Source organism: Myiozetetes cayanensis, unplaced genomic scaffold, assembly GCF_022539395.1.
Source record: "Myiozetetes cayanensis isolate MyiCay16 unplaced genomic scaffold, myiCay2020 scf9, whole genome shotgun sequence".
NCBI lineage: Eukaryota > Metazoa > Chordata > Aves > Passeriformes > Tyrannidae > Myiozetetes > Myiozetetes cayanensis.
The window spans coordinates 30,904,488-30,931,479 of record NW_026088185.1 but is presented as its reverse complement, the minus strand read 5'-3'; the positions used below and the strand labels follow the sequence as shown (position 1 = coordinate 30,931,479).

Below are 26,992 nucleotides of genomic sequence, written 5' to 3'. Positions count from 1 at the left end.
CTTACTTAAGGGAAAATAATAGCTTGGGTATGAATTTAAATGCAGGACTCAGAAGTTCTGTATTTTTGTGAAAAGGCTGTGGATCATTGCAATGTCAGCATGGTCAGGGCTGTCCAAAAAGGATTGAACCATGCAATCCTCATATCCTCAGGATCACCAAAGAGGCTCATGAAGCCATCATGCAGGCCTTGAAAACCTGGTCTTTAAGGCTTGTCAGGAAGCTGCTGTGATAATTTATGTTTCACAGGGTAGGAGGGAATCTGAAGGAGCTGAAAAAAATGGGGGAAACAGGCAGGCTTGTGTGGGGCTGGGAAGCAGGGGCAATGGGATGGAGAACAGAGATGGATACCAGGAGTTCCTGCTTACACCATTTTCCCCCTCCTAGCTGAGGACAGGAGTCCTGATCTTCAGTTAAAAACCTACTAATATCAAAGACCAACCCACTGGTTGGTGGTGGTAATCAGGTTCTTTTGCACGGTGATTCCCGGGAAAACTGAACAGAGTTCAGTGTGGGAGGGACTGGTCTTCATGTGTTTGTCTTTTCTGAAAAAGAGGATGAGTGAGAGAAACTGTCTTTTACAGACAGAAATGAACATCTGAGGGGATAAAAAGATATTAAAAAGTTAAAGACAGTGTTGGAGCTGCTGTTGTGGGAGATGTGTGGTGCTGAGGTTTTGGGTGCCAGCTAAGAAGTCACAAGAGCATTGCCACTTTCTGTTAAGACTTCTCCATTTCACACTCATTATAACTCAGAAAAGCAAAATGAAATAATGTGTATGTGAAAAAAGTTTCGACATGCTTTTGGAAGCTTATAAAACAGAGCAAGGAGGTGCTAAGTTGCTTTCCTGCAACTTAGTCCTCCCCATAGAACAAGCTGGCTGAGGTGGCTGTCCTCATCCCTCTGCCCTTTTGCCCAGCAGAAAAAATGAAGGAGCATTCTCGGTGTGTGTCACGGGATTAACAAAACCAGTACTGAGGATCAAATAGGAGAGACTCCACATAATCTCTCATCTTTCGTGGCACATTCCCTGTGCATTCACTGGAAAGGCAGCCTTGAAGGGCTCTGCTAGTGCATGTCCTGGCAGTGGGAGGGGAAGAAAGGCATTTACACGCTGTTGTCTTCAAGGGCAAGTGCGAACTAAAGCCATGTTTTCACTCCACCTGGTATTTAGTTGGAGCTTAGTGGGAGCTTGTGCTGATTTTGGAGCGCTTGTATAAATACCTCACCTTTGTAAGTGGGATGAAGTGGGATCTTCTCACAGGTTCCTCCCAGGTTCTTTTTTTCACAATCTTGCCGTAGCATTTAATTTTGTGATACTAAAAGTATGGGTGATTGTGACAGAGAAACATTTATGCTTTCCAGATATAGATAGAAAAAAAATATTGTTTTCTGTGAGGGAAAGTTAGGGTTGTAAGAAACAATTGTACTCTTTTTGTCATTCTTTTGTTAGATGTTTACATGCTGTTTGGTTTTAAACTGTACCGTGAACACAGACAATGCATTGCTATTACTGACAAACCTAAATGGTGCCTGGCAGGAGGTAAACATGTAACCACAAAGGATGTAGGTTTAAGTGCACTAGTAGTTACAGAAGCATCCATTTAACATTTGTTATAAGCTACTGTTGTTTTTTTATAACTAATAGGGGAGCAGTTAACAGTTGATTTACTGTATAGGGAAAAAGAGCTTGTAGCTTCAGATGGAATATTTGCAGCCTCAGGCAGTTTTGTTAATGTTTTCTATTACAAATAAGTTTAATAGCGTACATTAAAAAGGATGTGTATTTAAACCTTTATGGTCCATACCATGTTAGGTAGAATTACAGTAAATTGCTACATTTCATTTCTGTAATTATCTTATAAACTGCTAGTGATACTGTCCTGAAGTTTATGTTCAGCACATTTGAACACAGGTTGCATTTTGGACAGCTTGCATCAGATCATTTGATTGTCTCTTAGGGGTATAAAATTAAATATATATATTTAAAAAAAGAGAGGGATCTATTAAAAGCGTAATAGTTACACACCTTTGGATGACTCCGTGTACTGTGGAGAAGGGAGGGATCATGAGCACCTCCCATGCTGTGATTATGAGTATGCACTGAGCAATTTTCCTATCACTAATAGCTCTAGAAATGTATGTTTGTGAAACATGGTCTTCTCCTTTTATTTTATTTTTTTCCATTCCTGTAGGAACTTGGAAGTAACAGCCCTCCGCAGAGGAACTGGAAGGGAATTGCTATTGCGCTGCTGGTGATTCTAGTTGTTTGTTCACTCATCACTATGTCAGTCATTCTTTTAACCCCAGGTAACCTACTTCTTTATTTTATCTTATTAAAGGTGAATGATTCATAATGCAGTCATTAAAAGTTACATATGATTGTTAAAGTATCTCTTGCCCTTGAGCGTTTTTAGCTTGTGGCTACTACAAATTTCGTGCCTGCAGGGACTCAACAGTTACTGGAGGCCTTGTGGAGCAGAAGCTCTTGGGTTTGGCAGTAGGTCCTTAGGTTGTGTCAGACTTGGGATGGCTACGAGCAATCCTCATTAGCCCCAGCAGGTGTGAGCCTTTTGCCACTTGGGCTGTAATTTCAGATTCACTGATGAGCTAAGAGAAAGCTGTGTGTCATGGGAAACAAATTCCCAGAATGAAACTTCTCACTGAATCAGAACATGCATCTTTCATATGTACATGCACAAGCTTCTTCCCTTGTCTTTCGCGAAAAAACAAAGAGGGGTTCAGTCACAGGAAAAAAAAAGGAGAGTACAAGTATTAGACAAAAAGAGCAGTTAGACTTATAAAATCATTATAGTGGTGTGCGGTGGTGTTTTTGTTTGTTTGTTTTGTTTTGTTTTGGTTTGTTTTTTTTTTTTTAGTTCTAGTATGATTGGAGTTATTTTTCCAAAGACTTTCTTTTTAATACTGGGTCAGCAACCATTTAACTGTGTCTTAGAACCTGAGAAGGAAACACTGCACAAGTTTTAAAGAAAAAATACCTTTGAATTATTTTGTCAGTTTTAAAGTTACAATGTAAAGTGCCTGATTTGGATGGCGTGCCTAGAAGGTAAATATTGGTCTGAATATGTTCTGCCATTGGAGTGCCCCAGTTGTGTAAACCAAAAGATTATTAAAGTACTTTTTAGTTAAACAATGATTCCATACTATTTGGCCATCAAGGGAAGCCTGCTGGGTCTGTGTATGAGGAAGTGCAGCACCAGATCACTGCTGCTTGAAGGTGGTGAGACTGAATGGAAAAGGATCCCTTGGCAGAGGGAACGACACAGCTGTAGAGAGTATATAGGGATACTATGGACTGTTCTACTACTTCTGTTTTGTGTAAATATCTGCTACATATGCCTGGTGCTGTCCAAAGTGATTGCCTTTTTCCCCATTGAATATTTTGAGAAAAATAAAAGCAAAGTAGTCTCAGTGTATAGGAGTTTCTTCAGGGAATAATAGAAAAGAGATTTTGAGAGCAAATGGTAGTGTCTCCCGGTACACTTTAAGACAGGAGAATGTTTTCTGTTTCAAGGAGAGGTAACTTTTTTGGAGGACTTGCAAAAAATCAAATGTTATGCTGGAATCTACAATAGTAAAGATCAGTTGTGGCTCCTGTATCTATAGAGAATTATTAGTGATGTAAAAAACATAAACTGAAGTCTTTGAAGGCACCCATGGAAAAAGAATAAACAACCTAGGGAAATGTTAACTTTTTGTTTAAAATATGTTAAAAAAGCTCAGTGAATTACAACACCTCCAAGGCTGTTTCAAAATTCAGAGAGCTTGCTTGGAAACTTGCATAATCTGGGACCTACATTTCATTTCAAGCCATGCGAGTGAAAACTAGTTCTGTCAGCTCAGATTCTCCAAGATATCCGATAGAGACTGTAAAACTTGATATAAATAAAAACCTTTTTCCCAGAATGATCCAGGTCTCTAAAACTGGGCTTTCTTGCAGGTTGGAAATGCTTACCAAAGAAAGCTTTGGAGGCACATTGTAGGACAACTGCTTTCCCTGTTTTGACCCTAATCAGTGCTGTTCCCCCTTCAATTTCATTATTAATTATTATCTTTTTGGAAGAAAATATTTTTATACTCTGCTGGTCTGCTGGCAGGTTTTAAGAACTATAGCTGAAGCTATTTTGTCATGAAAGCAGTTAAGATCACTTTGGGATGCTTGCATTTGGGGGGAGGAGAAATTTGGAGACCCCCATCACAGATCTGGCTGTTGCAAGGTGCTCAGTTCTAAGGTGTTACTAATCTGTTACTATAAATACCTGGGTTTGCAAATTCTTCTCATAAAATATAATAGGTCTGAATTTAGATCTTCAGTGAAATAGGGGGAATTATGTCCTGTGTTACCTTGGGATGCTTCAGAGTGCATTGCTTATTATTTCTAGTACTGTTTTGAGCATCAGAGAGTTCTTTCCCTATTTAGTTCTGCCTGCACGGACGGGTGCTTTTTAGATTTCATGTAAATTCCCCTAAACACTGTACATCGTGCTGCTTCTTTTTATGGAGATGATAATCATTTCAGATGGTGCTTGCTCAGAAGCCTGATTGGGGTTTTTTTTGTGTTTTTTTTGAGGCAGAAGTGTGTTTACTGATATGACAAATACAACAGCAATGTCTCTTTTTTGCCTACAGTTATTTATACGTTGTTTTGTTTGCAATATAAGAAACTCTTAGGTCTGTGTACACTAACAGCTGTCATTTGAATTCTCTCAAACTTTGAGCAACAGCTTTCCTGCTTTTTTAGTAGAGGGATCATTGCTTCCATATGAGATAATAAGTTTTTAAAAGAAAGTGTAAGTTATATGCAAAAGGCTTCAGAGAGGCTCTAGCTTCCAGTAAATATGGAAATGGTATTAAAACTAAAAGGAAATTATTTCTTTTTTGTTGTTAATTTTTTTAGTATATTTTATTACATGAAATATAACTTGAACATGCAACAGAAAGCAGGAACTGTGTTGAAATAAGAGATGTATTTTAACCTGCTAATATCTTAGCTTCTGTTCAAATCTGAAGCATCTGTGTTGTAATTATGGTTGTGGTTTTGGTAAATTTTACCAACAGTATTAGTAATATTTTGGTACATTTTTATCTTGCTTTTAATCTATAATAATACTCTGAATCTTTATAAACGTCTCAGTGTTTCTCAACAAAGATATGGAAGAATGGAAGACCAGACCATTCAGTGATATAAGACATCAGTGGCAGAGTCTGAATGGAGTAAGGACATCCTCTATGGAATAAGGAGTACATTAAATAAACCCCATTGCACCCATCAAGTAGAAATTGCTACACTGCTCCATACTTGGGAGTAGAAGACAAATATCCCTGCTAGTTTTCTTCAAAATTAAATAAGTGCTAGGCTAAAGAAAGTGCATGAAGATACAAAAGAACGAGGTTACTCTTATTAAAGCAAGGAACTGGAGTGTGGAAAAAATTGGGAGTTTCAGAGAGGGAGCCTGTTCATCCTCTAGGGCAACTTAATTATGGATCTAGTTATTTTTATTTAGTATTTGGAGTTGATTGCTTGAGAAGTATTTAGGACAAAACAAAAGAAAATACCTTGTGAATAATCTTATAAATATAGCTTTATAGTAGGAATTAGTGGCCAGTGCAGAAAGAGAAAGAGCTGCTTATGACATGCCAGCACTTAGTTTATGTCAGTATAAATATAACAAAGATATCCTTCTTGTTCTGCTGGTATTCTATTTCATGTTTTCAAAGTTTCATCACATACCTGCACATACTGAAATATCGATAGGTAGATTTTTAGAGATCAGTTCCTTTAAATCACTCCTGCCTTTAAATCAACATTTTTTCTTCTTTTTGCTTTGCATCATGACAATATGTTCCCCATTGCAGGAATTGTAGGAAGACCTGTCTGATTGACCACTGTGGATCTGTATTTCAAAACTGAGAAATGCTCAATTGGAAGGATTAGCACTTGAAAGCTTTTATATGAAAAATCACCTGAGAGTGGTCTAAGTGTTGTGCAAACGTTTCTACCCTTTTATAGGTGTTTTGCCACAACACTTTTCATTTAGGGACTGACAGTAGTTCTACCTTCATGTTAACTTACAATTTCTGAAGATGTGGCAGACTCGAATGCTTTACCCAGGACTTCTTTACCGAAACATTGATATGAGCATTTAAATCATCCCTGCTGATAGATGTACTTACTGTTGAGCAAAGTGGCATGTACCTCTAATCACAGACTCAGAGAACACTCAGTGTTTGCTTGGCTGTCACATGATGAAAAAAAAAGGACAACTTTAAAGAAAAATTCCTTTAGAGAACATTTAGGCCAGCCAAGCTGGCAGAAAATGCTCTTTTTGAAATGTTTTGAGAAGCGAAGAGAATCCATTTGGGTTATATACAAGAGAAAAACTGTTTAGGGCAGTGTTAGGACCAACCCTTCAATACCATCTCTCATATTACTCTTAAATGAATAGAAATGAAGTAAACATTTTTTCTGTGATGTGGAGAATCACAGCCAGAAGATTCAGGTTTCTGGTCAATGCTGTATAGACTCCCTGTACTGTCCATTGGCAATCAGCTTTTCATATCTGGCTACTTATGGCAAGTTTTTTTTTTCCTTTGTCATGCAAACACAATGTGAACTAGACTAATTCCCAGTTATCAGTATACCTGTTAGCTTGCATACAGTTTACTAGTGGTGTTCTTCCATGGAATTTAACATGAAGCCTTTATCCTAATTTCCAGCATGAAAACACTCTTTCCACAGAAAAGTCAGTAGAGACCTTTAGTTAATGATATACTGCACAACATAATAATTAGTTTTATTTGCTAAGTTAGAAGGTAAATTTTATGAGATGTGTAGACTACTTTTAGCCTGCAGAAATAATATCCTATAAACTCATGAGAAGTAACAAGGCTACTGATTTCTACTTCTACAGTCTTCTGGTTTAGTAAGCATAAACAGGTTTGTCATTTGGAATTAATACACATCAGTTGTTGAACTATTTTTAGTTGGATGTACCATTAAAAAATAGCCTTTTAGTTTTTAACGTTTGATTTTGTTTGTATCTTCTAAAATCTGTGTCATTATATGTATAAATATATATATAATTTCAGAATGAAATAGAAATCTGTGGCAAATAGTGTGAGGACTATTGGAAATATGATTCCTTCAAGGAATAATTCAGTAAAAGTTACAACAAGAATGAAAAAGATAATAGGCTATTTTGTAATTTGGTAATAAATACAAAGTGGTAAAAGACAGTCTTTAAAAAAAAAAATACAAGCACATACTAGAATCAAAGAATAGTTTGGGTTGAAAGGGACCTGAAAGATCATGTTCCAACCCCCTGCCATGGGCAGGGACACTTTCCACTAGAGCAGGTTGCTCAAAGCCGCATCAATCGTGACCTTGAACACTTCCAGGGATGGGGCATCCACAGCTTCTCTGGGCAGACTGTCCCAGTGCCTCGCCACCCTCACAGGGAAGAACTTCATCTTAATATCCAATCTAAGCCTGCCCTCTTTCAGTTTAAAGCCATTCCCCCTTGTCCTGTCACTCCAGGCCATTGTTCGAAGTTCCTCTCCAGCTTTCTTGGAAACCCTTTAGGTACTGGAAGGTGCTCTGAGGTATCCCTGGAGCCTTCTTTTCTCCAGGCTGAACAACTCCAACTCTCAGCCTGTCATCATAGGAGAGGTGCTCCAGCCCTCTGAGCATCTTTGTGGTATAAGGTCATGTATCCCTATCCTCTCTTTAATTCTGACCCGTAAGCTCTGAGTTGGCTACTCATCCATCCCCAGGAGGAGCTCTGTTCATCCCAGGTTTCACTGACACACAGAGGGTGATCCCCCTTCTGTTCTGCCCTGCCTGTGAGTATAAACATGGTGAAGTACATATGAAATGTATGTGCTCAAGAAAATTTAACCCAGTGTAGTGGTTTTTTTGCACATCATTTCACATGATGTGCAATTCATCATGCTATAGATAAACTGAGCCTTTGAGATATTGACACAGTGAAAAGTTAGTGTCAAGGATTTCAAACAGGGCTCTATTTTAAAGACTTAGCATTAAGAGAAAAATTACTTTTCAAACATCTAGTAGAGTTTCACGAAGATCCCAGTTTAGAAATGCTAATAGTAATTTAAAAACTTAAATTTAAATCCAATTTATATCATGTTTTCTTGGCAGGCATGTGAATCAGAGTACAGAGAGCAGAGCTGGTGTTCTTTTCTTCTCAGATAGCATTTCTGTACACAGCTGATGTATTGTTTTAGTGATTTTTATTAAAGCAGTTAAAAAAAATTTCTGTCTTGGGTAAGACAATTTTTGGCAACATAACAGCTTGTGTGAGCTTGATTGCTGGTTGGCAAACTGGCAGGATACAAGGGGTCACAATAAGTAGGAGCAGACTCGGGAAAGGTTAGAAGGGAGATCCGTTCAGAATCATAAACAGCATCAGGACCAGAGTGTGTTGAATCAAAATAGGTGATAGAAAACAGCTTGTTGAGGGTAGGCAGTCAGCAAGGTTATGGAAAAAGGGGAAAATGGGTGTGTGAAGAGCCCAATATTTGATGTTGTTAAGTTAGAAGTAGTATTTTGAGGACATGGAATGTATTTTGGAGCTTAGCAGAGCATATATAAAAACATGTGCTTACTTTGAAGATAAAAACTCAGTGTGTGGCAGGAGCAAGAGCTAACAAGGTCCCATGATGTGTAAACAGAGGGATTAGGTATGAATCAAGTGAGATAATGTTACTCTGCTGTAAAGCTCTAGTAAGACTGCAGGTGGAATATTGTGTCCCATGCTGGACTTGTAGAATAAAGAAAATACAAACCCAAACAGGGTATTTTGATCCTTGGAAGGTAGGAAGAGGGCAAAAAGCTTATTTAAGGATTACAATGTTTGTCTTACGAGGGAGGATTTGAACAACTCTGCATGCTTAGCCTTATGAGACACCAAGTGCAAGAAGAGTTGATTATGGTGTTTACAGGGTCCCTGCTGCGACCTGGGACCATGAAAATGCAGCAGTGCCGTGGCATGAGCAGCTGTGATGGCCTTGTGTCTACTGTAAATTTATGATGTGCATTAAAAAGGAGTTTCTCTTCAATACAGCAAGGATGCACCTTATTAATACCAGCAGAAGTGGTTTCAGCAGGCAGTGCTGATGTTTAAAGGGAAAAATATATTATTGCTGTTGATTCCAGTAAGCTTTCAGCTGAGCTTCTAATTGAGAAATTTGGCTGAATAAAGACCAATAATGAAACTATAATTACTTTGTTCTCTGTGAAGGATCCTGTTTTCATCCAAAATGTTTTTCAGGATACGACCTTTACAAAGGACATTTCTTTGTTAAAAAAGTGCTGGTAACATTGGGTTGACACAATGATTGCTGTGACTGCTGTGATTTTAGATACTCTTTTTCTCTGGATCTGTCATCAGAGAAGGTTTAATATCAGGAAGGACAAAATCTGACTAACAAAAAGTTCCTTACATAGAGAAGGTGGATGGAAGGAAGGATGTGAGGGAAAAGCTCAGAGAGTGGAGAAATAACTGCAGTAATTTATGGTAATCTGCCCAATAATGACAGAATTACTAAAAAAAGCAGCCTGGGCATTGGTGTGGTTGGTTGTGTAGGAAGTTCATAGGTGCATATTTTTGCTAGGGCACAGGCAACACATGGAGCAGCTTTTGACAGCTGCTGTTCTAAATGTTCTAGAGAAGTCAGGTGAAGTGCAGAGCTGCTGTTCATTACGTGGTTATTCAAGGAAACTTTGTTGTTTTGTGTTTTGAGGCTAAAGCTTTTTGTTTTAATAGTACCTCTGATTTCACATGATACTGTAACAGCTCACAATTGAATCTTTGCTACTTATTTATTTGGCCGACAGCACAAGGAAAGTGGAATTTAGCAGAGCTTTTTTTCTTTTCTGAAGCATGGGGATGATTTTAGATGCAGGCAGTTTATTTTTTTGTTTTGAATGTCAGTGTTGGCTAATGTTCAGAAGCACGATATTCCTGGGTGCTGTCATGTTTGGGAAAAACACAAGGCTGTTAGCCAAATGTTATATTGTTGTCACTGGCAAGCCTAGGCTATAAAATGTGCATGTAGATTTTTTTTTCCCCTCGAATTTTTATTTGTAGAATAGGTGAAATTGGTTCCAAATTTACTTACAGGAGTTTTTTACTTAGTTTCTGTCAGTATAAGGTGATCAATATGTCCAACATCCTTTAATTCTCAGGAAATTTTTGTATTGGTTTGTAATCAGACTTTACTTGCAGTGTGGGGCTGTGGTAAGAAAGAGCTCTGCCACTACAATCCCTATATAATAAATAGCCAAGCACTACATCCTGTGGTTGTCCTGTCTAAAAGCTACCAATTATTTGTTTCCTGAAGCTTTACTGAAGAAAAACGATTCTTTTTCTTACTGAGAAAAAAAAAAAAGAAAAAAAAAAGGCAACCTATTGGTATCGATTTCGACAGGACGTCTTGTTCTATAATTGCAATGTTTTGCAAACAACACTGAATGTATAATTTTTAATAAATATCTAAAATGATCTTGTTATGTTTGCTTTAGATGAACTCGCAAATTCATCAGAAAACAGGTTATCCTTGGAAGATCTCTTCAGGAAAGACTTCATAGTTCATAATCCAGAAGCCAAATGGATTAATGGTAAGTGTTTAAGCTCTCATGTAATTTGAAAGTTGGTAATAATTTCCAGTATTGACTGTTATCGTTATCCAGACACTGAGAGAGAATCCGCTAAAATTTCAAACTCCCTTGAAGCTGGCCAGTGTCCCAGTTTTCCTTTTGCTTCTGAATCATGTCTGTTTCATTAATTTTTGAAGTGGCTTTCTAATTTTAAAGCTCCTTCTAGTAGAAACACACCGAAATTATCTGTTTATGCTCCTGACTCAGCTGGAAGCAGTGATGAAGGATTTTTTAAGAACTAGATCTTGTTTATATATTCACAAGAAGATCAAATCTATTAATATCTGAACTTTGGGATTTGAGAACTGGTTCTCTACGCGTCTGGAATAGATTCTTGAATATTTCAATATGCTTGTACAGCTCATAGTCACTTTCTGATGTCTACGAATTGTACGTGGTGTTCTAATTTATTAAATTATTTATAAATGGTATGCAGATTCCCCCCAAATGAAGGAGTTTTAGTGTAAAAAAGTAAACAAATTCCAACTCTTTTTTCAACTTGTTGACCTCCATTTCTCTTGATCAAGTGGGTTGTTCACATTCTTTCTGTTTGAAGGAATGTACAAGTAACACAATAGCAACCATCTATTTTGTGTCAGTACAGTTGGGTCTTTGTGTTACATACTCCAGGTGTTATAATCAAAGGAATGACAAGAGGCTTTGTGCAAAATATAGTATTGTTAAGGATGCTCTGTGGAAGGCAGGAGTCTGGAAATCTAGTCACTTTGTATGTAAATTCAGAATAACTTTGGATGGGAAATGATTCTTCAATTATATTAATCAACGTTGGCATTCAACTGTAACTACAACTGATTGTTGGGGTCAATCTTTTTTTTCCAGGGCCTGCTCTGATATTATTTGTTATCCAGTAGCTAAGAGATAGGAGAGGGGATGTTCAGTTTAGTTTCCTGCCCTGCTCTTCCCTCAGTTATTCCAGTGAAAATACAGTTGGAAGAAGATCCTTATGCCAGTTCTATCCATTACTCTTGTTACTAAGAACACTAGTAGTTGTTCATAACATGTGCATAAAACTCTATGCATGTAGTATTAATTTCAAATTTCAGGGCAATAAAACTAAAAGGTAATGGATGGAGTTATATTGAATATTGTTGATGCTATAAAACATGTAGTTTATTGTATTTTTTGAACTCTGTTGTACAGCCTGTGGTAAGATAAAAGCTTCTTTTATGAGATTTCTGGATGTGTAAAAAGAAATGTAGAATTTGATGCTTAACCCTTCCTTGGATACAGGTTTTTTTTTCTGGACTTCAAAACCTACCTTAAGAAACTCATACAGTAGAATATAATTTTATTACTATTGTGCAAAAAATGGAGGCTGTAAGCAATGTAGTCTAAAAGCTGTGAGATTTTACAGCTATGAACTTTTCCATCACTTCAAAATGATATTAGAAATACTATTTAATAAAGAAAGGCCTTGTGTTTTATTAACAGTACAGCTGTACTAATATCCAGTCTTTCTGCAGTGGTGGTTTTCTGAGTCAATATGACAACTTCTAAGCTTGCAGTTAGGTGTTTTCCTGTGTTTATTTGCCAAAGAAACAATGAAGTCCAATAGTGCAAAAAAGGGAAAGAATCAGTATTTGGCTTATTAGAGTATGTGTTTGTATAGGAATTAAAGAAAAAGTGGGGATAATTAAGGATTTATTAAATGTTTAGTGTTTCTGATAAACACAGAAAAAATTTGAATAGACTTGTTTGTTTTTGCATTTTTTTTGAAAGTACCCATTGTAGTTAATGAGATCAATACCTTGGATAATAAACAAAACAAGGAATACTCTTGCAAAGCAGCATTTCTGCTTTCTGCTTCTAGTTTTGTTTTTAAGACTTAGGATAGGGTACTATTTTCTTTCCTGGCATGATGGCCTTGCAGTGATGGCATTATATGCACGGAGAATGAAATATATAACTTAATATTCAGATTCATTACTGTGGAGCTGAAGGGGAGCATTTGGCACTTTCTTTAGATATTGGTTGGGTAAGTGAACTCTGCACAGGATAATTTTAGCAGAAAATAAATAGCTACTTACTTAGGCTTACTTGAAATAGGATAATTTGTATCTATCTGAAATTTTTATCATCTTCACCCCCTGGGAAGGGATAGGAATAGAGACTGAAAAAGTGGCTCCTGCTGTAAGCAGCTTCTTCAGAGTCTAGAATGTGTTTTGTTGAAAAATGAAAAGCAAGGTTTAAGGATTTCAAGTGCTGGATGAATCAGTGTTCTTAGTTAAGGCCTGGTATTTAACTGCTTCTCTTTAATGAAATTTTATATATTGATCTTTGAATTTCTCTGGCTTTATCTTCCAAGCATGTTATTTCTTCCTTCTTTGAAAGCTCCCCTACTACAAATCCATCCCCATGTAGTTATTTCTGGAATACTCTTCAATAAGAAAAACTCTAACATGCAGAAGTTTTTATGGTTCATTTCATTTTTTTGCTTGAAACTGAGTCCACAATTTTATGTGCTTCCCACCAAAGTTAATACTTATTCAAATGTTTAAAGCTGGAGAAGAAATGTTGGTCTTTATCTAAAATAATCAGCTGTTTCCAAAGAAAATAAAAGAAACTTTGTGAGCTAGTTTTAAAAGTGACAAAATATATTCACGTTCTATATAATATGAAGGTTTACCTGTGCACATATCATTCAGATTTCTCCCTCCCTTTTTTTTCCTCCTTTTTTTCTTCTTTTTTGGGTTTCTTTCAGAGATATTTTCTTTTTTTTTCAAACCTGACTTGGATTTTTCTCTTTGTAAGAATTAACAAAAGAAAGAGATGGTATGGATGATGACTGCTATTTTTCCTGAAGATAACTTAGTAGATTACTAAACTTTTTCAGTTATAAATTTGATCACTTCTACTGTATTTAAAATGACGTGGTGGACTTTATACACAACCATCAATCAGTCCAACCCATGTTAGCTGGAAGAGTGTTTGATTTCAGAAAGCTTTCCACTTGCATGGCACAGTTTCGAAGATGTTTGTTAAATGAGAGTACATCCTTTAGCATTATTGATCGTCAGGTTTTCTAATAGGAAGTGAGAATTTAAAATGCTGCCAGTAAATAATGAAAGTACTTGAACCTGACAGCTCATTGCTGCAGGTAAGAGCTCATGTTGGATAGCAAAAAGGCTTGGTTTCCTTAAGTCTAAGCACAAAACTGCAACATAGTTTAAAATACCCAGAAGAATTAAATTTAAGAAAATACTGCAGCTAAATGTCCCTTTAGCTTTCCCTTGCCAAAAAACTTGTCGAGAGACTTAGTGTACCTCATATTGCTTCTGTCTTGGAGTCTGATTGTTCTGCAACAGGGACCTGTCTTTGCTTCAGGTTGGGTTTCAGCATCTCATTTCCTGGCCCCATTGTGGTTGGGGAACATTTCTCCTGGGTGCTAGTACAGAACACCTAATGACAGGATGCAGGACTGGAGGGGATACTGAGCAAGTTTTCAGATGACACAAAACTGGGAGGAGCTGTTGACATATATTTTCAAGGCAAAGACTCTTCAACACTTACTTTTTTCTTCCCCCTTTTACAGTTTAATGTATTTCTTTGGATATGATAATGAATCACTTAATCTCAAGACAGAAGTATTTTCACAATGCCTTGAGAACAGTGTCAAGGCAATAGATGTCTGGGTTTATTTTAAGTTACGGTCTTGTATTTACTTTATTTACTTTTTAATTTTTTTTCAATAATTTTTCTAGATATCCTTTGTTAGCCTCAGAATAAGCTTTTATTCGCTGAATAATATTTATTTGTTCTGATGTGAGCATCTTTATTTATTTGCATGCATTGGTTGTATCAGTGAGGAGAAAAGAGAATAGGTGATGGTTTGGTCCCCTTTGAACATCAGGAAAACCATGGGATTAGCATATGGAGGAAATCACTTTCCTCCCTTCATATTTATTTTACAAACACATACTGTGTTTAATAGAGTCTCTCTTTTTAAAAAATTAATAAAAAAAGAAAAATTATAATATTAAACCACTTTTGCTTTACGTTGACCACTCAGTTCCTTGTAATATTTTGTAAACTGTGTATTACAGTTAGCATGGAAAGATATTACCTGGCTGAAGAAGTATTATTGCTTCTTATAACATGTTGGTTTCCTTAAAGAGCAATTGAGAGAGTGGCTTCCCATAGTTTTATCTGTGGTTGTCCCTGGCACCTTTCTTGTGCTGTACACTGCTTTTATCACCTGGGGAGTGAAATCTGTGTATCCAGTGGCCTTTGCTTAAGCTGGTGCTTTCCTTGAGTCTCTGTTGCCTCTTGTCAGTCATGAAAACTTAAATAAGAAATGATTTTGGGAAACCTGGCATACAGATGGTTGACATTGCCTTAAAATTGTGGGTGATAAAAATGGAAGTGGTTTGGGAAGCACAGCACACAGATTCCACAGCACCACATGTGCCAACTTTGTGCAGGAAACTACAGTTTAAACCATTTGGCACTTCTTAAAGGAAGCTTTTTCTGTACATGAGACAAATATGGACTTCATTTTGCAGAGCTGAGAGTGCTGTGATGTTTGTCAGAGAATATGGGTCTAATGCAAGAAATCAGTCCATCACTGAACAATAAAACAAGACAGTTTCTGCTCCAGAATTTTGTTTCTGAGTTTGAATCAATAAGCAGGATAAATACCTCTATTAGGATTACATATCTATATATGGTGGTATGAGTCTGGTAATTCATGATGGATATTAAAAGTGCAGTCATATATTTTTTTTCCCCCCTGTCCCTTAAATGAGATGAGAGTCTGAAGTGGCCAGGCTGGAATTCAGAGATTGTGTACAAGTGCATTTTTGGTGCAACAGGGGCTGTGTTTGGCACTCAGATATTTGCTGTGATATGATGCATCAGTGCTCTGTCAGGCAGAAATGAAGAGAGATATGGACAGTGGTGCTCTTGCCAGCTCTCCATAGAGCTTTCATTTTTCATCTGAATCTGTCTGTGCAGAGCCTGAAGCTGGAAGTCAGGCTGGGGAGTTGTTTTGTTGCCTGTGGTTCCATGTGAAGAGTTTATTTTTGAAAAGTATCATAGGGTGGTTGGACTTTGATTACCTATGCATGCAAAAGCAGCATGTAGAAGAGCAAGTAGAAAAATCCTATATAGCATTCCAATCTTTGGAGGCTTTCAGCTAAAACACTTCTTTCCTACAACTCCAGGAAGTGGTGTGAAATACACACCCAGTTTTTGCCAAGTCTGAAGACAGAGTTTTGGTAAAGTCCCAGAAAATTTGGAAAGATACATAAAGAGTCTCCAGGCTGGCTGATTATTCTCTAAGAGACTGCTGAAAAGGGGAATAAAAGTTTTAATTGATACCATTTCACTGCTTTGTTAAAATAACTTCTTAAGCAAAAGAATTTAAACAGTATTGCTGTGAAATGGATTGAATGATTCCATTCTCTCATTAAGGAATTGAATGGAGGAGTTTGGAGCTGTTTGGTGCTGATGGTGAATGCTTCCCAATGAGCTACCTGTAGATGGGTAATTGGTCATTCAGGCAAAAGTTGTGGAGGTACCACCCCTGTACCAGGTACAATGTGCCTTTTGGTGTCCCTTCATGCAGGAATTGTGGCTTCTCAAGCAATGGCCAACCTTGCTTTAAGAAGAATTTTGATTTTCTCGTTTGTTTGAGTTTTGGGGGGTGGTTCGTTTTGGCTGTGGGGTTATTTTATTTAAGTTCAGATGCAGCAGTTCCTTGGTTTGGTTTTCTTTGCATTTCTCTTGATAGAAGATAAATTTGTTGTTAAATATGGCACCTGACGAATACATGTAAAGAATAAAATAAATAAATAAAGAGTTATATAAAGCTACAAAAGTGTTAATATGAACAGGAAATAGAAACTGAAACAAGTTATTTTAGGCAGTACTGTACATAGGCTTGCAAGTAGGAAAGAATGAAATAATGTGGGTTGCAGCTGAGTGTGAATGTAACATGCACCCTTAAAAACCAGGATGGGGAAAAGCCTGTACTTTCTCCTGTATAGAAGTGGAGATTTAATGTCATTTCTCTAGAGATTTGTCAGGAAAAAAAAAAAAAAAAAAAAGTGTCCTTTTTATCAGTGGTCATTATCACAGTGTAAATATTAATTTTCTTCCAAGAAGCAGAAATGCTTTTGTGCTTCAGCTTCAGAGAGTTGCCCTTGTGAGTGGATCTCACATGTTTAGATGTGGTGGCTCTGCAGCTGTGGGACGCTCTCTGGGGTGGCAGCAGAGCTCTTCCCTATGGGCAGAAGGCCAGAGGATTACTGTTCCTTTCATCCTCTGAATCTCCACACTAAGGATGAGCATGTGTATAGCCTATTGCTCAGGAGGTTGTCTTGTCCTGATCACTAAAATTCTTTGTTCCGCCAGCTTGTGCCACAAGAGATTTTCCCCTTGGTAATTTTCCCCCCTTAGACTCTGTGCAATCTACTTTTTAAATAATGTTACTTAGTGGCTGTTTTAACTGATCTTCCCTGCCCAACCACACTATCAGGATCTGCTGCATGCACTACTCTTCCTTCTGCTATCACATTACTGATGTCTCAAAGCTACCACATTTCTTGCTTGCTTAGAAGCAGATCTTGGGTAATTTCTGCTCAGATCAAGTATGTTAATCCCTGTTGCTGCATCGATACTGGTGCCAGTGCTAATGATCGTTAACAAGCATTAAATAGTGCTCTGTATTCAGGGCCATTAAGTTGTGTCACCATTGTATTTTGTAAATGACTTCTTAGCGCACCTCATTGGAAATCTCCCTTTCTTCACCAATATTCCTTGTGCACAAATACAACATCGTGTATTAGTCGTGACCTCTGCAGTGTCTTGTAGCTGTTGTCTTTGCTTGTGCATTACCATTATTGATTGCAAAAGCTATTTTTCCTGGTCATTTGTTTTCTGATATTTTGTTTTGGGGTTTGTTTTTGGTTTTGTTTTGTTTTGTTTTCACTAGGCATGTTATACTTCTTCCGCAGAGTACCTGAAATTTATTTTCCTGAAGAGTCTTTACTTCTTGTAACAACTTACTTCTAGCTGTATTCATTGAGATGAAGCCTGATTCCCTGCTAGTTGAAATCTTTGGGTATGGGACAAAATCCAAAAATTGGGATGTAAGTCAGGAAAAAATGAAATCAAGTATTCCAACTAGTGGGAGATCAAACTAACTTTTGCCACCATTAGCCAAAAACACAGCTGATCATTGCAATCCTTCTTAAAATTTATGTCCCTATTGATTTTTGACTTATTCCACAACCCAAAGCATTAAGAATTTAACAAAGACATCAATATTCTTAGAAAACATTTACACAGGCTGTGTGCTGTTGTATAAGGTGTGTTTTGAAAGAGGTTGGCAGAATAGTTAATGTTTTCTAAGCAGTATTTTTAGATAGTAACCTAATGTTGAAGGGCTAAGTATAGTAATTCTGTATGTGAACACCTGGGAAAGTGGACCAGACACTTAATAAATCTTAGTTCTTCCTCTTTGTTGAAGCAGAAGTCTCCTGAGTGTAGTGCACGGAGTAAGTTTAACTATTCCTGTTACCATAGCGATGTTCATGGGAGAGGGAGACCTTTTCTCAGTAATACACTTTTGACTAATACAACAGTCCTTAATATGATGAACAGTTCTAAATGAATGTGCTATATTATTACTCTTAGGATTTAGCCCTCTAGGATAAATATTTCTGCTACATGAGCAAACCTGAACATTGGATAAAGTGTTTTGGAATGGTAACAGGCGGTGGGTGCTACACAACAGATTTGTGAGTTCCCTCCAGACTGCCACTGTTTTCTGTTATACCCAAAGACTTCAGAGATGTATGTGTTCGTGCATCAGCAGGTTTATGGACACGTGAAGAGTATTGTTTTCATCCTGTGCCTCCTTGTTCTGTTTTCCCCACATATCATCACTGCTCCTCACCAGTCAGTGTACCCATTACCCAGCTGGAGCTCTAGTCCTTTCCCTGTGGGATGGATTTGTAGTGACCTGTTAACTTTTCCTTTGGAAGCTGCTGTTTATACCTGCAGCTGGTTTTATGGTCCTCTTACAGGCTCATTTAAGTTGCTGTAATTGGTTCATCAGCAATTGGATTTTCTTCAGAGGAGTGCTTTGCAGGAGGGGATAAACCTGGAGTTGTAGTTGTATGCAGCAGCAGCAGCACAGTTGGCTAATTCTGCCTTCTTTTCATTTGCCTAAACTAAATCCTTTAATTATCTTCAGTTATATTTGTCTAAATGAGCAGTTCCTTAACAAACAGTTGAGTTTTGTAGCAGATTATAAAGCTGTACAGTGCTTAAAAGACGAGGTTTTCCATTTCTAATCCTTATATTTTGTTGTCCATTTGTTTTTTCTTGAATTAAGAGGCAGTAAAACCAATGCTTTCTATACCATTCTGTAAAGCTCCAATGTTTACATAATGGATCCATTAAAATTGCATTTTTAAACATATATGTATCTATGGACATATATATAAGTTTATTTCACTTTTAGTCCTTTTTTAGTTTGTTCTCTCTTGAGTTGATTCTGTTGTGCTTTGTTTGATTTTTCTTTTCCTGTTCAAGTGGCAGGTTTTAGAGACACTGACTCATATTTGCCACTCATTCATCCATTGCCCTGGTCTGTTTTGCTTACTGTGCCATATGTTCTTTTTCTTAAATGTATGAACAGACCCTCTGCCCCTGGCAGAGGTTTGGCAGTTCAGACAGCTGGAAAACAGGTACCAAGCCAAGGTTATTCTTTGTAAGAAAATGTGGTTGGTACTTGAACAATTTTGCTTGTTACGTCTTCCAGTGTGATGCAGAAAGTACTTTTGGTTTTAGTATGTTTGGGAAAGTGGATATATCTATCTATATATACTGAGGTCATATATTTTGGATTTTTCAAGGGTCTACTCAGTGTGTCAGTTCTGTTAAACTCTCTCAATAAGTGTTAGTGATGAACAGGAGGAGATGGCACCAGTGTTATGTGGTTTTGATCCAAACTGCATCCTGTTGCACTTTGGATCTGTTAATTTTAGGTGCATCAGAGCTGTAGGGGAAAGACACTGGAGGAAGAAATCTGCAGAGGGAAAGTATATCAATTAACATCAAAAACAGAAAAAGGGAAAACACCTATATACAGGGAAAGCAGAGGCAGGAGAAGGAAATGAAAGGAGAGTCCAGTAGAGAGCACAAAGGCCTGAGTTAGAGCATCATCGATGCCGTGGGGCACGTGTTTTCCATTGAGGATATTTCGCACACTGTGTCTCACCTAAAAAATACAATGCGCAGGCTGGAAGGTGGAAAGACCTTCCCCGGATCTTCGCTCGCGAAGACTGGCCATTATTATTATTATTTCTTTATTCCAAAACTCCAGGCAGCTTCAGGGAGGACTCATACAGGCAGTGAGAATTTTCACTTAGTCATAGTGTTTCTGACCTTTGAGAGAGGAGAGCTGACCCTAGTGATGAGCAGGAGACATGAGGCTGGAATAAAGGCTTTCATTTGACGTGTCACTCGTGGCCAGCCCCAAAACTGGACCAAAGCCATACTATTGCTCTAATCCTGCTGATAAACTGCCCAAGGAGAATCTGGTGGTGTGACCTGCCAGCCATTTCAGGTGGCCAAAAGTTACACTTTACAAATGTAGCTGTGTCTTTATTTGGACTTGTGTGAAGTTTAGTGAGAAGAGCAGAGCTATAACTTCGAGTTATTAACTTTTCAAAAATCTGATTTGGTTAAATTTTTAATTTACTGTTGCAGAAATCAAATGTGGCTCCATACCATCTGTGTGACGCTGTAGAGCTGAAAAGAACCGGAGGCAACTTGATATTTGCTTGTTTCTCCAATCTGACAAAGTTTCTAGGCAATTTATGTGAGATAACAAATAACTAGTAATCATTAACCCAGCCACGAAGTGTTTTTAAATCTGTACACATAGATTGATGTTGACCTGTTAGTACTACCATACAAAGCCACAGCCTCTCTAAAGAGATAAATAAAGCTCTGGGCACTTTGTAAAAATATATTTACTAAAACTTGGGACTGGGAGAAACAATCAGGTTTTCGACAGAGTTTAGATATCAACCTGCCATCTGTGAGTGATTCAGCTATAAACTAGTTTTTGCTGATGTTTTCCACAGTATTTTTCTGCTCAGGAAAAAGGCACATCTTTAGTTTTGAGAAAGGTTTTATCCACGGCTGAGAACTTAGTTGATGAATGCAGACCATCTTATTTTACAAGTGCCTCAAAGGGAAATGCAGAGTGTTCTTTCTGTACTTGCAGTCTACTTTAGATATATATGAGTGACAACATTTCTTCTGCGTGTAGAATATGGATTTTTAAGCTCAGCCAAAGTTACTTGCAAGCCTAAGGTTTGCTGCAAATCTGTGAACTGCAATTTGAGAGTAAAAATTAGAAGTACTTTAAACTTTAAAAATGTGTCCATGAAAACCCAGGACTTTTGACTCCTCACTTTAAGTTATGGCAAAATAAACATGAAGGAGGTAAGCTAATCTATTTTATTGCAAGACAGGCACTGCATAAGAATGAGCTTTACTAGTTTCAAAAGTTATAGTTATTGACCCCATCCTAGAGCAGCCATCTCTAGGATAAGAAGGCAGCTTTGTTTCTGCTTAGGCCTGGAGTTATGTCCTAAGTCTTTTCTGTCAAACTGGGTCTGTTAGTTCTGTAATGATGATTCAGATAATTACATTTTTTTATCAGGATCTCACCTGAGACAGCTCATCTGTAAAGGTTACTAAGCAGCTGTCAGGTGATAACTATTCAGGTACTGCTGATATAAATTAGAGTGACAACTATGGTTGGCTGAAGATATTTTTGTCAGAAAACTTTTCTGACGATTTCTCTTAGTCTATTTTTTGTCTTCACTTGCAAGTTTTGTCTGAAGAAGCATTTTCTGTATAAGCTTTGTGAAAAAAGTTCAAATAGTTCACTTAAGCTTTCTCACATTTTGGATAATGTGATTTTTAATTTTTTTTAAGTGTTTAAATCTTATCATTAGTATAATAATGATTTCATTTTCACATTTCTCTGTTATTTTAATGTATTTTATATTACTTTTGCACACTATTTTAGTCATGCAAAAAGGCTGTATTGTGGTGTTATCAGAGTGAACAGTTCAACATTTAAAAACAAGTAGTTAAATATATTCTATCTAAAATGCTAAGGAATCTTTTAGTTAAAAAATTGGGAGTAAAAGGTTTTCAATTTATTCTAATTTTGAATAAAAATGCTTGCACTCTCCAATATTTTGTCACCTCTAGGGGCAATTTAGGGAAGCCATATTATCAGTTATAGCCATATTATCAATTACAGCTCCAAACCACATTAATTTCCCAAACTATGATGTCATGTTCCATTCATGTAAATCTATTGCAGAGTTAATATTATATAATCTGCAGTATTTCCATTGATTCCTGAAGGATTCCAGATGTATAGAGATATGGAAATAGGCTCCTGTTATGAGATGCTTCAAAGATGGATGCTAATTCTTTGCTTTCTGGGTAACTGCACATGTAATGAAATTTATGTAAGTTATGAATTTCTATCTTTTTTCCATTTTCATGCCCACTGTTGTTCCTTGTCCTCCTAGAGGCAAGGACTCACTGTTCCAGCAAGTGAGTCCTTTCTTTTTTTAGCAATTTAAAATGATCATATAAAGTGTTACATAAATGTTCCTCTCTGCTTAAATATTCTGCTCTCTTTCTCCAGCTATTTCATGAGCTCTTATTTTAATAAATTGTTAGTTGAAAACAATTTGGTCTCAAAACTCTATTTTTGAAGACCTTGATTAGCTCATGCATTTTACTGTAATGGAAATAATAACAACAGTTCCACTGTATTATTCCAGTAGAAGTTATAATGTTAAATTTTATTTTTAACTATTTAGCTAAATTCAGTGCAAAGAGTATTCAAAAAGAGCTGAAAGTGAAGATAAACAAATTTCTAACATCAGGTACTGTCACTGCGACTATCATCATTTGATGTGTAGTATATGAAAATAGAGGCAGGCAATATGTCTTTCAGGACTAAATGCTTTCTGTCTCACTATCATCTTCAGAATATTCTTCTACTGGTTTTAAACAAACATTTTTTAGGATGTGTCTGTCCTGAGTACTGCAGCACACAGCCATTGATTGCCTCACCACTAGGTATACTTTGAGTTAACAGTATCTTTTATTTTGTTCCTCATTATAGAAGTGAACAAGTGGGAGTATTCAATAAATTCCATTATTTTTTCTGATTGCTTGCTGCTTTTTTGAATTAGGTAAGACTAAATAACATTACTTTTAAATTAGAGGGTTTTTTGTCAGAGAGTAAGACTTAGCAGAGAGCAAGAAAACAGTGCTGTGAACAGCCTGACTCTGGGCTGGTTTGTGAGAGTTTCTGAACACTGTGTTGAAGACAGTCCAGTCCCTTCGTTGAAAACCATGAAATTTTCTAATTCCCTACACTGGTAGTGAGTTGGATGAAGGTTATTTTAGTTCTTTGTAAGGGCAGTTGTGGAGATTGACTCAGGGTCAACTTTATTCTCTGCTTCCTGTTATTTAATAACCACAGAATGCTTCATAGCAAAAGTTCTCAAACAACCTTATTCAGAGTACATTGATGTATCTGTAATTATTCATTGAATGCCTGTCCCTTTAGTACCTTGTACTGAACTTCCATACAGTATCATAATGAAATATCTTTTAAAACTATTAGCTGAAAAGCACCCACAACTCACTATGGTGCTCTTATATGTTAATTTAAGCATAAGATTTTTCAAAATAGCATTTGTTCTTTCTTGGACGTAAAGGAATGTAAGGAGTTCCTTGTTTGGAGGTTGTCTAACTATGTGTTAGTCAATGTTTAGACAAGTGTGAAGAGCTCAGGGCTCAGGAAAAGCATTTGGTTTTCTAGCAAACAGGGAGCTGATACAGAGGAGCTGTTAACAGACACTGACTGACAGTGCTAAAGAGTGCACAGAGCTGAGCACAGGGAAACTCGTTTGATGTGGCAGAAAAAAGATGGTTTGTTACATGCCTTTTCAGGAAGGGTTTTTTTTTATGTTTTTTTTTTGTTTAGTTCTTTTTTTTTTTTCTTCTTTTTTTTTTTTTTAGCAAGATTGAAGCTTGTGCTGGAATAAGAACTGGTCTCTAATCTGATCTGGTTAGTCTTAGTGAAAAAATAGCATCAGAAAAGAGAGAGAGGCATCTATAAGATTTCTTGTGCTTTCCTTCAGAGCTGAGCATGGTCTTCCTCTTCCCCACTCCTCAAGAAGCAATAAAACTCAATACTTTGTCAGAGAATCTACTAAATAAATGAGAAAAGTAAATATGAACTTATTTTTTTTTAATTTTAAAATGCCATCAGTTCACCCTCTTTTATTACGACATGATTAACTGCACGTTCACAGAATCATCGAATAGTTAGGGTTGGTTGAGACCTTTAAAAGTCATCTAGAACAACCCCCCTGCAATGAGCAGGGACATCTTCAATGAGATCTGGTTGCTCAGAGCCCCATCCAACCTCATCTTGAACGTTTCCAGGGATGGGTCAGCCACTGCCTCTCTGGGCAAATGTTGTGATGTTTTGCAACCTTCAGGGTAAAAAAACTCTTCCTTACTTCTAATCTAAATGGACCATCTCTTAGTTTCCAACCTAGAGCAACACATTCTGCTAGAAAATCTGTCCTCAAATAGATAATCTAGATATCCCTAAAAAGTTTGCTGGTGGACAAAATCATAACAATTCTTTGGGAGAGTATTAAAGTAATAGGAAGGAATCACCTGATTACATCTTTACCAGACTAGTAGTAAAAAGTTCTATCAGTAATGGAATTTTTATAAGCATTTTATAATAACAATCATTAATTACAAGTGTAATTATTTTTATTGAATTTTTTGATGTTTTTTTTTACAAAATAGCAAACTGATTTCCTGCATTCAGTTCTTCCAGTGAAGGAAAAATATTTTTTAAGTGCTTAGTCTAAATTTAAATTAATGCAAACCTTTGTACTCAGCTTGAATAGCATGGAAGTCATAACTTAAGAAAAATACAGCTTTGTGACACACTGATTACTTTTGTAAAGATAGAAGTATATTCTCCCTTTGATGAGTGTGTCTAACTTCCATTAGTGCTAATGGGATTTATGCATTTATGCTTTGAAGAGTCTAAACTGCAATTAATTATAACACTTTAAAGAAAATGTGAGATGTTGTTGAAAGTAGAGATTCTTTGGTGTTGAAATGCTTTTTCTGAGCTTCTATCCTGTTCCCTCTCCTTCTGAGAATGTTTTGACGTTGACTGACATATTGTCATGAAATTGTGTAAATACCAGTATCATGTATAGTTGAAATCACATTGTGACATATCGATAGTTAAAGTCATCTCACATCAAGTTCTTAGATACCTAGTCTACCTCCTGGCAGTCTTTTTCCCTGTTTACCTTTAGCTGACAGCTGAATAACTGTTCCATTAAGTTATCAATTCCAAGGTTAACCTCAGATCAAGTTTTACCTGACTGAAGTTGAGATAGATGAGAGAACTCTGGTCCTTGTGCCTTTCCTTTATCTTCCTGTTGTGAGCGGAGAACAAGAAACACCAAAAACCAGATAAATTGTCCCTGGATCCGGTGCTTTAAATCTGATTGCAAACAGGAAACCACACTTGGGAAAAGTCTGAAAGGCTTTGAGGAAAACAAGGATGGGTTGTTGCCAGTAGTCACTCACACTGAAGGTGATGCGGATGCAATAGTTTCATCTGGGAACTAAAAGCAGTTAAGCAATTTACTCTTTAAAGAGACAGGTAAAAGCAGAAGATAAGCACAAAGGGAAAGAAGATGAATCGGTTTGAACAAAGAACCTAATTATTTCTTTGATTAATGGATATCAGACCTAAGCAAGATTGATAAGGATGTAATGATACTTTTCATATTTATTCTTCTTCACCCACAGGGTAAAATTTGCAGAAATCTTGACAGAATATGGAAGTAGACAGAGGATGTACAAAAGGTACAGACAAGAAAGTAGACTTTTGTGCTAAAGTGGCAGAAAGAGGGAAATGGCTTTGCTGGTTAAGCTGATAGCAACTTCAAATCAAACTGCATGAAATCCACAACTTTAAAATATGCAAGAGAGTGGAAGGGCAAAAACTAAAACCCCACTATTTCTCCTCAGAATTTCTTTTGGTGAAAAATACACAAGGATTACATTTTAGGATTGGATGTTTTGTCTTTTCCTGACACATTCAATTTCATTTATAGATACTTCTTTTTGTCTTCAGTTTAATATTATCCAGTACATGTTTTTTATTCCTAAATTTAGAAAGATGTGTTTTATTTTTGTGTATTGAGTGTAATGAGAGAAATATTTTCTCTTGCTGACTGGAGTCAGGCTCTTACTTGACTACAGAGCTGGTGATGAAAATCCTGACATCCTTCACTACAGCAGTGTGAATGTGCTGATATGATAGTTTAGTCTGAAAACATGTAATTATGATAATGGCAAAAGAGCAAGTCTCTATGGGGACTTGGATTTCCTTCCATAATGCAAACAAAAGACACTCTCAAACTGTAAGTTCTGTTGTTTCATCTATTATAATGGGCAATTAATCAAGACGCCAGGAGGAAACTGTGCTGATAATGGTAAAAGCTGGCATGGATCCTTCTAATTTGTGTAGCAACAAATTGAGAGATGTAATCGCAACAGAGGAGGGTGTTTAAATAAAATTAAAGCTGTGATATGAAATGACAAAGGGAAGAAACTGAGAGTTAAGGATGACATTTTATCTTATTTTAAAGCAGCTGTGGAATGGAAAAAGACCATCTCAATGGCATGCCTGGTGCGGAAACAGATGAGCTGTCAGCCCAAACTACGCATTTCTGGCTTGGTATTTGGTTATGATGTATCAATTGCGCTAACAGGATATAGTTTGGCCTGTGATTTTCTTGCTTTTGTTGTGCTTCAACACAACTGGTGAATGGATCAAAATGGTTCTATTTAAAATGTGAACAAGCTGGATCGAGACCAATTTATGAATATAGATATAGTACATGAATTATTGTCATCTCTTTCTGCCTACAGATACTCTGTTTGAGTAAGCTTAAATAATTTTTTTGGTATCAGAAACCAAGATTTGCTGTAGGTATATAAATAGAAATAACTTTTTTCTTCTCTAAAATTGACTGTCATACCTGAGTTTGGAGATAAGCCGCCTCTTTTCCTGTGCATGTAAACTAAAAATTTCTCTTGAAAGAAGGGTGGAGCATGGTGTAAATCTCTGTTTGCTTCTTCATTGGGTGCCATAT

At 36.9% G+C, this 26,992-nt stretch overlaps 1 protein-coding gene across 2 annotated transcripts in view; it reads left to right on the top strand.

The window, feature by feature from the left end:
• The window catches only part of DPP10 (dipeptidyl peptidase like 10), a 473,153-nt gene that overhangs the window by 260,193 nt on the left and 185,968 nt on the right, over window positions 1-26,992 (top strand). For both annotated transcript variants that reach the window (XM_050339334.1, XM_050339333.1), the window contains exons 2-3: window positions 2,194-2,308; window positions 10,566-10,661. In XM_050339334.1, the coding sequence (XP_050195291.1) occupies window positions 2,194-2,308; window positions 10,566-10,661 (211 nt within the window). The remainder of the gene's footprint in view (window positions 1-2,193; window positions 2,309-10,565; window positions 10,662-26,992) is intronic.